The following is a 10,412-nucleotide window of genomic DNA, read 5'->3' as shown; positions in this document are numbered from 1 at the left end:
GCGTCCTGGTGCAGGCCCTTAATGAGTCTCCACAAGACTGGAAGACTCCCCCAACATTTGGCAGTGTCATGAAAGGTTCATTCATAAAAGCTGAGCTATACACAAATGTGTATTTGCAGCTTTGCTTGTGGATCTGTAGCTTTGTAGATCTACCTCTTTATGGAAATGATAGTGAATGTAGACCAAAAAAAAAATGGCCAACAGGCCAACAGAGAGGAGCAACTTGTCCTGTGAGCTGAAATTGCCACAAAGTCTATTGCTTTTTTAAAATGCCATCTATTTAATTTCCTTCCCTGCTACATTGTGCTGCACCCACACAATTAAATACCTACTCACCATGAAGCCTTTCTTCTTGAAACAATCTAACAGCAGAGCAGACTTCCCTGCCCTCGTCCAGTTATGTTGCATGTTTACATTCCTGCCTGGGGTCGAGCTACAACAGAAAAATAATGCATGGTTAAAAGTTTAATAATACAAGTGACTGGTGCAGTTATGCAATACAGAGGGCCCTTTGTGCTGGATCATTTGTGATTATGCAACGTGATCTGTTTTTCTATTCATGGCCCACAACCAAGTTAGTGTTTAATGTTCCATTCTTTCTCTCTATGAGTAAAGATTCTTCAGAAGAATGTGAACAATGATTCATAAATCCTTTACAGCAACACTTGAAAATAACATTAGCATAAAAAAGTTCAATATATCAGTACACAACATGCTCCCCCACCTAATATAAAAGCAGAAAAATATCAGAGGTCAAATCTCTTTCTTTATTGTGAAACATATCATCCAACAAACTGTGCCAACAACAATAAGTCAACCAACTCCTGGTGGAACAAACTTTCTACCAATCATTTTGACTTTGAACCAAGTGCAAGAAAGAAAGAGCAAAAGAAAGCAAAAGAAAGAGGACAAAGAGAAGCAGACTCTCCATATTTATAGCCTTTTGTGTGGAATCTTGCAGAGAACATCCTGAAATTGTTGTGGACAACAAATTAAATGCAAATAAATACACACTCTTCATTTCTTTAATCATTATTGCATTTTAGCATTCTTACTGGTTTGCATTAAATATGCACAGAAGGCAATTTAGACTCAAATGTAAATTACATCCAACATTTTTCATATTTGAATTTTCAGCAGCATAATCAAAACAGGTTGCACTCAATGGATGATTGCATGTAACATCATACAAATCAGCCTCGCAACTCACATTAAATCTGTATTACAGACTCGTTAATGACCCTGGTAGCTTCTTGTAGAACAGACAGCAGTCATGTTTTCCAAACCATATAATGAGGTTCAATGGCGAAATGAGATGAATATCATTAATCTGTGTGACCTGTGATGGACCAGTGACCTGTCCAGGGTGCATCCCTGTCTTTTGTCCGACGAGAGCTGGGATAGGCTCCAGCAGATCCCTGTGACCCTAAGTAGGAATAAACGGGTATAGATAATGGATGGATGGATAATCTGTGTGACATTAGTAGATGTCTAACAAGACTAGAAGATATTTTATAGTAACTCCTGCAATATGTAAGGTCAACAATCAGGTAATTAATCAAACCTAATTGTAGAAAGAATCAATATGCTATCTTAACGGGAAGTCACATGTCAGGAAATGACAATTCTCTTAATGGTAGCTGACCTTTGAGAACATACATCAGATTTTTTCTATTAATTGTGCAGTACAGTAATAGACTGGGTTGTAACAGCACATCCATTGACAGTTTCATGGTATCCCAACAGCGAGAGACAAAAACCTACCAAAAGAAAAGGCAGGCACACTTACAATGTGCCCCACAGTTGTTTACACTGTATTCAGACACACCCGCTTTTCAGATTTCCATGTCATGGCTGATCATTTTTTTAAGCCACACACTAAACCTGTAACAAAACATGGTAATTCAGACTGAGCAAAAAAAAAAGATAATTATTAAAACAATCTGTGAAATAAGACTTACAGAGCAGCTGTTTAATTAATTAAGGAATAAGACAAATTAGCATTTGAAAAATGTAATTAAGTGCTTTCAATTTGATCTTAGATCACAATAGAGTGAACAGGTTCCTCTCTTCTAACAGAACCAAAATAAAAGATATTCATACAAAATATGTATAAACCTTCATACATCTCAGGTTATAAGTTTAGTACAGTTACTGAAACGACAGCAAATCTATCCCATTAAGCTCCATATGACAGATAAACAGATTTTTTTTGTGTGGAATAAATCCACCTGAATGCATTCGCTCAGATCCTCGAGGGCACTTTCTTGGCTACATCACAGAGGAGTTACAGTATAAAACATTATAAGAAACATATTGATTTCAATGATAAATTATAAATTTCCATATATACAAAATTTGGTATATACATATGCACATTATAGACAGGATCATCCAATCAGTCACTGGTCCTTCCGTTTTACAAAGAACTCCTTAGAAAGAAACATATTCCTTGAAAGTGACAGTGAGACTGTTCGTTGTGATATCGGTGATTATGATATTTCCCATAAAAGGGGAGATTTTTTTAGCAGGTGCTTCTTTAGATTTCTCTGTGGATTGCTGTGTGTCCTCTGCCACAGGAGGAGTATCTTTAACAGCAGGCCCAGGCTCTGGTTCCATCTCTGACTGTGTTTCTGGCTCTGCTAGCTTCTTAGTCTTTGGACAACTGAGATCCATTGGTTCCTCTTGGCTGCCAGAGTCCATAACCTCATATGTACATGTACTGCTGAGGCGCCTGTCACTACAGTGAAGGTCCATGGGTTTGTCCTGAGGTGGCGTGACCACAGTGCTGGGGACACTGAAGCTTCTGGAAGTAAGGTAGGCTTTGGAAACATTCCTGCTCTCCACGGGATCAGACAGCTTCCTCTTGCGGTCATTGGGAAAAGAAGGGATCCTGATCTGGTCAACAGCTGTTGGAGTTGGGATGTTGGTGTCAACAGCCCAGGATGCTGGAGGTGAGCTAGCAGTCAGCTGCAGGGGTAGATCATCAGGCAAATCAGCCTGACCCCGAGCCACCTCTGTGTTGTATTCCTCTGCTGTGCTTGGGGAAGGTTTGGAGAAATGCCTGTCCTTTGGGGAACACTTTATAGGATGCTCTGCAGTAGGGAGCGAGCTGCCATTACAAATTTCTTTGGGGATACCATTCTCTGGGTGCTCCACCATTTTGATTCTGTGTGGTGGATTGTTCTCTGGTGGTTTGATGTTTTGAGGTTTCTCTTCCCTTGATGATTCCCCATGTTTACCCTTTGCTCCATGAACCTTGTTACTGTCCATATATTTGCTCATGACAATAACAATACGTCCGTTCTTGTTTTTGTTCTTGATTATCTTCATTTTGCTGCTAATAGCGCTAGGAAGGGTTGCGTCTTTAGGATTAGGTTTGAGGGCATGTTCGCTCTCAGCCTCTTTAACAGCTGGTTTTCTCACTTCCACTGCCAACTCTTTGACTTTGCTCAAACAGCCTGTGTCTTTGTCACGAACCCATTTTTGTTGTAGTGCCAGAGGTAAGTTCCAGCCAGGATTTGCTGGTTTACTGGCTGTCTCTTGAACTTTGACCACCTCTTTGAGCCTAGAAGCCTGTGGGTCGTACATACTGGGGTCAGGCTCATAGTGGTGATGCTTCTTGCTGTTTAGCTGGTAGATGAACTTCTTCTTGCTGCTGATAAGCTGGTCAGCAGGGACCTCCTGGCTGCTGGGCTGGTACTGATGATGCTTTTTGCTGTTAAGCTGATACTGCTGAGGTTGGGAGCGCTGGACCTGCACTGGCTCTGATTTAAGGATACCTTCTCCGTCCTGGGATGTTTCCTCAAAACCTGCAGGGATACTGGATCTCCGGGCAAATGAGGGTACCTTAAAGAAAAGACAAGACCAAAAGTTTAACACCCCTTTCCATTAAAATCTTCAAATCATGTGAAAATAAAGAGCATTTCAGAAAGTGTTTTGGAACTATGGCATTTCTTTGAATAAAATATACACAGAAGGCAATTTTGACTCAAATGTAGGTTCCATCCATAATGGGTAATTAAGGTCTTCAAGGGCCACTGCCCTGCTCGTCTTCCAACTATTCCTGCCCTACTCACTGCTGACTACCTGGAAGGAGTGTTCAGTCAAGGAGCAGCTAGAAGGTACTGTTTTAGATGAGGGTGGAGTGAGGGAAGACAAAGTGAACTGGTATCCTTCAGCCTCTGATTGACTGAACATACTCAATCCAGGTAATCAGCAGTGGGTAGGGCAGAATTGCCCAGCCCTGCATTAAGTAGTCTCCAAGCCCAAGATGAGATGACCCAGATGACATCACAGGGGTTATTTTCTCAGACTTGACAAGACTCCACCATAGGTCACAGAGGGCATTACATACTGTTTTGACAGGCTGGGTGTAATGTAAACAGCCATTTATGAATAAAATCAGTGGAGTGGCCCCTTAACAGCAGCTCTGTCAGCTGATAAACTGTTACAGCTTAAATATGTAAACCTAGATGCTAAAATGCTGTTGCAGTTAAAAGTTATAGGATGCTAAATTAACTATCCAAGCAGGATTCAGAGTATGAGCTCCCCCCTCAACCTCATTCTGTACAGAATGACCCCTTCAGGCCATCAGAGGGGCACTGCAGCGGAACGCCCAAGACGCTTTGGCTGTGACCTCAGGTCAGACAAGTGCCACCAGACATGTCACGCTTTATCCCTGATTGCTGGCCACGGGTGACTCTGGCAGAGTGGTCTGCCTCTTTAGAAGTGACACTGCATAGCAATAAACTCTGAGCTTCTCAAAATATATAATCACATTTGGCTCAGAATAACATCTAAAGGGTTGAGCGGAGACAGTGCTACTTTCAGCCATCTATTTTGGTCATGGGGAAACATTTACAAATAGGAACATGATTCACTTGGTGCAAATGGAAGATAACCAGAATTATCCTTTTAAGAAGTGCACAAAAAATAATGAACATGCAGATAAAAGCAACTCGTACATAACCTCAGGCAAAAAACACAGTTTCATAAGTGGAGAGAAATTCAGCTGTAAAACAACATTCTCTCTTTGGCTTTCCCACCTGTCTCTCTCCCAAAAAAGAAAAACGAATCAATAACCATGACCATAATGAAAACAGCTCCAATACACCTGACAGAACCCTTCACCCTTTGGCTTCTTATTGAGTGAAACTTACATAAAGGCTCCAAAATGCAGGATGTTTCCAAGGGAACTATTTTGTTGGTGATAACTCAAAGCTTACGAAGATGATTATTACCTGGAGCAAAAGATGTTTTGGTTTTGGCCCCCGTTTACGATATCCCATCTGCTGCTCCTGCCTCTCTCTGTGAAAACAAAAGATAATTACAACTTCTTGCACCGTATTTATCTTATAAATATTACATTAAATTTGTCAGACAGTGATTCACCTTTCTACATTCAAATATTATTGTACAACATAAAAAAATAACATATTTGTCATTTGGAATATTCATTCATTTTCTTCTACCTATTCAAGGTCAAAAGTGGAATTTTGATTTGGAGGACTAATGAATGCCCACATGTGACCTGCTGCAAAGCATTATGGTCCTTATTTGCATAGCTCTCCATGGTAATAGGCCCATTCCATATTCTCATTATCTTGGAGAAATTCAATTAAGGCTACAGCATGGAGAGTCTCTCCTTGTCTGTCAAACATCCTCCCTCCTGCAGCACACCCTTCCTCTTCTTACATTCAAACCCTAATTAGGGTCATGAGGTATGGCTGAAATGGGATAAATGTAACATTGTGGAGTACTTCTGAGATGCATGCTGCTGTTGAAATCATGCACACCAACATGTCTTGGGCAACACAACGCCTACACTCTGAAAACGTAGGGTACAAATATCCAACTAATAACAAACATCTCTTGGAACGTATTTTATTGAAGGAAAAACATGTTATTATAGTTGTACTGGCTAGACCAGGCTCTGGGCTGTCTGTGAAATATTGCTCCCTGATATAAACCTTGACTCATCATTGCCTCATAAATAACCAGCGGTGGGTGAAGGCCGGTTGCGCGTAGGCCCCACCAGGCATGTGTAAATACAACCTATTGTTGGCCTCTTGCTACAGATGTTCAAACTATCAGAGCTGCCAGAAAATTGCCACAATAAACAGTCTACATTTTAATGCTATAATGTGTGTGATTTCAAACGGCGTCCAATCGGATGACCCCTATTCACAGAAGATTTGGCAATTACAGCCTCCCATGTCAGATCCCATCCCCCATCCTCTGGGAGCGGGGAGGAATCTACACTCACAGTGCAGAGGCAGCACTCCATGACCATCAGCACAGAGCCAGATACACATATACACATACACACATACACACACACACACAGACACACAGACACAGAGACAGCCAACCAGGCAGACAGGCTGCAGGGGAATATGAGAGCAGTACACTGGAAACGCTGGAGAGCTCTGCGTGTCAATTAGCCTTTTCAGAAATGTAAATTCCTTTCCCCAGCCATCATGTCTTTACCCAGTCCCACAAGCGGCCTGGTGGCCTACAGAGAGTATATCTCCCAGGCCTCATGGGTCCAGCAACCCAGACAAGATGCTGTTGTGCATGTGCCGCAGGGCTAAAATGACAGCAGCATTTATATTCATTAACATCTCAAGCCCTGAAATGACATTTATGTGTTTGTGATTATTTTACAGGTCTCTATTAGGCCTGCTGTTGACCCATGACTGAGAACAGGTTTCCAGTTTATGCTTGCAAGGTAGTATTCTGCAGCCCTGACATGTGATGATTAAAACCAGTGTTACTTTTTTCTTTCTAAGCACTACATAAAAGCCGTCTGCAAAAGCAAAGCACAGCTCAGTTAACAGATCTTATAATGGCAGTGACGAGAATCTCATCAGGCAGCAGCTTGGTCTTCTCATGTTCAAACCACAACTGTGCCCTTCACCCCGAGTGAAAACAGTTCAGCTTTTCATTGAGGCACAACTGCTAAACTAGCACCTGTCCCGCTCAAGACTTACTGTTCCAAAGCAAATGATTTGGAAACATGTGATTACAAACTAATAACTGATCCGCACAGAGAACATTTCTTTTCTCTTGGTAATGGCCCATCATCCACCATCTGGCAACACTAGCAGCCACTTGGGTTTTCTTTGTGAATTTTGGTCATGTGTCCTCTGGTTCTTGAAGCAAACGCAATAAAATAATTTTGTTAAAATCCGTCATTTCCGTCAGCCTGACTTGGGAACTCACTAACACATCCCCGGCGTTTTCCCCAGGAGAAAGAGAGAGAGAGAGAGGGGGGGGGGGGTCACTGATAGTTAGTGAAGCGCTCCGCCTCCTGTGCCCATATATGGTCATGGCTGAACTGGAGGCTGCGCGGCCTCCTCCGAAGTCCACATCTCACCTGTGTTGAAACGCAACGAGGAGTCGTGGGTCAAGGATGTTTTCCTCTGGTTCCCATGTGTTGTATCTGCAGAAAGAAGAAAAAACTGTCGCAGATCTATGATATGCAAAACTCCTCATTCCAACTGACTCACGCGCACGCACGCACGCATACACACACACCTTTAATGTACAGTCAGAGTGGACAGATAAGACGCAGAGGCCTTCATATTTTCATTATTTTAACATTAAGAAGACTGAACTTGGAGGACCGTGAATATGAGCCTATAGTCACGTTTCCGCTGCAGCACATCAGCTATGAGGACATCCAACTGCAGAGAAAAAAATCCCAACAAAAAGGGTCTATATGTGCTCTACAAATGGTCCTCTAGAACCAACATGCAGTCGGCCATTTTAGCACCACTGTCTCGTAAATTCGCTGGCAGAGCAGAAATAATTAAAACGGGATTACATAGCTGCGCCTACCCCCTTCCCTCGCATAAATTAGTGAAGGCATCCGCGGATACACTGAAACACATAACGACCGCGCTCTCCCAGCTTTCACACACACACACACACACACACACACACACACGTACAAACCACACGCCTTTGACGAATGGCATTTTTGCACCAACACTAGATTTTGTTGCATAATACTGTAATTTATCATTCCAGTGACAACATTATCTGAAACGGTTGCATTAGCGCTTACTTGGGAGACCAGCCTCTCCACTTGACCAGGTACTCTATCTTGCCCTGTGATGGTGAAGAAGAAATTTTTGATGAGGCTCATGTCACAACACAATATTTTAACGTGCGGCGCGCTTTTGCAAACACGCTCCATGTCTGTTACCTTGCGGATGCGCTTCTTTTCGATGCCCTCTACCGCAAAGACGTGCTCTCCGGCGGCAGGGAGCTCCATTCTCGCTTGAGTCCGATCACCGAGGACGGAGATTAGGTGAAATGTTGGCTACGCACCGTCGATGTGCCTTCCGCTCGGTGCGTGATGTGCGCGCTTGGTAGTTTTCCAGTTGTATCCAAATCCAACTGTATTCCCTCCACCTCTCTCCCTCCCTCTCTGCACACTCCACAGCTCTGGCAATGAGCATAGAGATATTCACAGCAGCACGGCTGCGACCAGCTCTTTTCGAGCAATAGCTTCAGCTCGGCGCATGACGTCAGCAGTGGAGGGGGAGGTGGAGACCTTGCACAGAGGTTGGGGTTTATCCCGTGTGTATTGGACTGCAGGAGGGATATCTGGACATTCAAATCAATCACTTGACGCTACTATCACAACACATAGTCTATACGTAACTTCTTCTTGAGCTGCTATATTGTGCTCTGCAACAGGACTGATGGGAGGCTCTGCGCTACAGACGCACTGTTCAAAAAACACTGGGTGGTGGAGTTTCAGTCAAGTATAGATGATTTTACAGATGTATATCATAATGTTACGAACTACATTGCAATAGATGTCAACTGCTGCTGTGAGCTTCTCAGTGTTGCAAATCTTCACCTGAGGAAACTGAAATGTGAAGTTTTTCAGCTCATCTATCTTCAAGAGGTGTTTCCTAAGCAGCAGAAAACTGTTTTATCAGAATATCTGCGTTACAACACACACACACACACACACACACACACTTGTCAACATAGTGTCACCAAATCTATGGGGGTATGACCTTAACTAAGGCTGAGCCACTTATGAACAAGAAGTTCCCTTTTTATTTCCGATCCCTTAAAGTGTTGTTGTGCAGACGCAGGCTTGCATTTCGATCTGCTGAAAATATAGGTCACGCACACACTGATCGTCAAAACAGTCCTATGTCCTCTGGGCCCAGCTGTCATTAATGTGACACACAGCAGAGGGTTGCCGTGCAGCCTCCAGCCTACCTGTGGCAACTGTCTAATGGCAAACTCAGCCAGAGCGCTCAGTTTGTTTACCCCCAAAACCATCATACAGCCTGTTAGTGGGTGTAATACTGGCTGCAGCACGAATATCTTTGGCTTTTAAATTTAAATCCAGCAGCATAAGCCACATCACCAGTGAGCGTGTACTCTGTGCTGTAAATGTCATCTGCATTAAATCACCTCATTTAACGGGGAGTTAATTAGAAACATAAGAGAAACGCGCGTCCATATCTAAAATGCCTCTTTTTGTGCGTAAATGGTGATTCGCAGACACGATTGTCTCCAAAATGACGCATTTCGTTTGCATACATCCCATAAATAGCTCAAAATTGAGCTGAACAAGCTGACAACCGATGCTTTTCTAGCTCCAAAAATAATTCAGCAGCACAAGGGTTAAAATGAAGCCTCTAAGCAGAGTGGCAGCGGCCAGCCTATTAAATACAGGCACGATATATCTCTGCCCTGCCATATAAGGTAATGGACAGAAAGCGCCGAAATATTACATTTTACACTCTTTCATTCTCGGGTTTGAGGCTGGAAATGGGTGCAGGAGGGGGCTAAGACTCTGGCAGTTGCAAACATTCTCGACTAAAGCGTCGTATTTTCGCCCTATTCCTGTTTTTTTCCTGTGCCCTTCAGCCGCGGCCAGGGAGCGCATACGCCCTGCTTCCCTAGCAACAGCATGAAAGGAGAGAGAGACTGAGAGAAACCCAGAGAGAGAGAGGGAGAGGGGGAGAGGGGGAGAGGGGGAGAGAGAGAGAGAGAGAGAGAGAGGGAGAGAGAGAGAGAGAGATTTTAAGTTTGTGGCGAACAAACAAACGAGCTCTCGATAAAATGGCACCATGAGCTGTAGTTTCCTCAAACATGATTTCTTCTCTGAACTGATCCTTTAAGGAATCGAAATGCACATTCAAAAGCATGAAGCTCTGACAGCATTATGGAGCAAATTTTGCAGCTGCAGGTTTTTAGCGTCAGTCCTGTTTACTCACTGGGTACCCAAAATACAAATTATGTATCATTTAGTATTTGTACTGACGTGAAGGACGTGTGAGGTCCCGCTAAGACAGAGATGATCATTAAGAAAATCCTCTGAGTCAGCTTGTCGGCTCGGTCTGATCGCTGCTTCATATAACAGAACCTGA

General features: G+C 43.1%; 1 protein-coding gene across 1 annotated transcript; it reads right to left on the bottom strand.

Moving 5' to 3' along the window:
• Positions 1 to 2,224: 2,224 nt before the first annotated feature.
• Positions 2,225 to 8,558, bottom strand: cbx4 (chromobox homolog 4 (Pc class homolog, Drosophila)). Its single transcript, XM_026325600.2, has 5 exons — positions 8,216 to 8,558; positions 8,075 to 8,118; positions 7,382 to 7,447; positions 5,244 to 5,310; positions 2,225 to 3,849 (listed from the first exon to the last, which is right to left on the bottom strand). Exons 1-5 carry the CDS (start codon positions 8,282 to 8,284, stop codon positions 2,434 to 2,436), a joined length of 1,662 nt encoding a protein of 553 aa, XP_026181385.1. The 5' UTR covers positions 8,285 to 8,558; the 3' UTR covers positions 2,225 to 2,433.
• Between the last annotated feature and the right edge of the window lie 1,854 nt (positions 8,559 to 10,412).

Source organism: Mastacembelus armatus, chromosome 8 (assembly GCF_900324485.2).
Source record: "Mastacembelus armatus chromosome 8, fMasArm1.2, whole genome shotgun sequence".
Taxonomy (NCBI): domain Eukaryota; kingdom Metazoa; phylum Chordata; class Actinopteri; order Synbranchiformes; family Mastacembelidae; genus Mastacembelus; species Mastacembelus armatus.
This window is presented reverse-complemented; position numbering and strand designations above follow the sequence as displayed.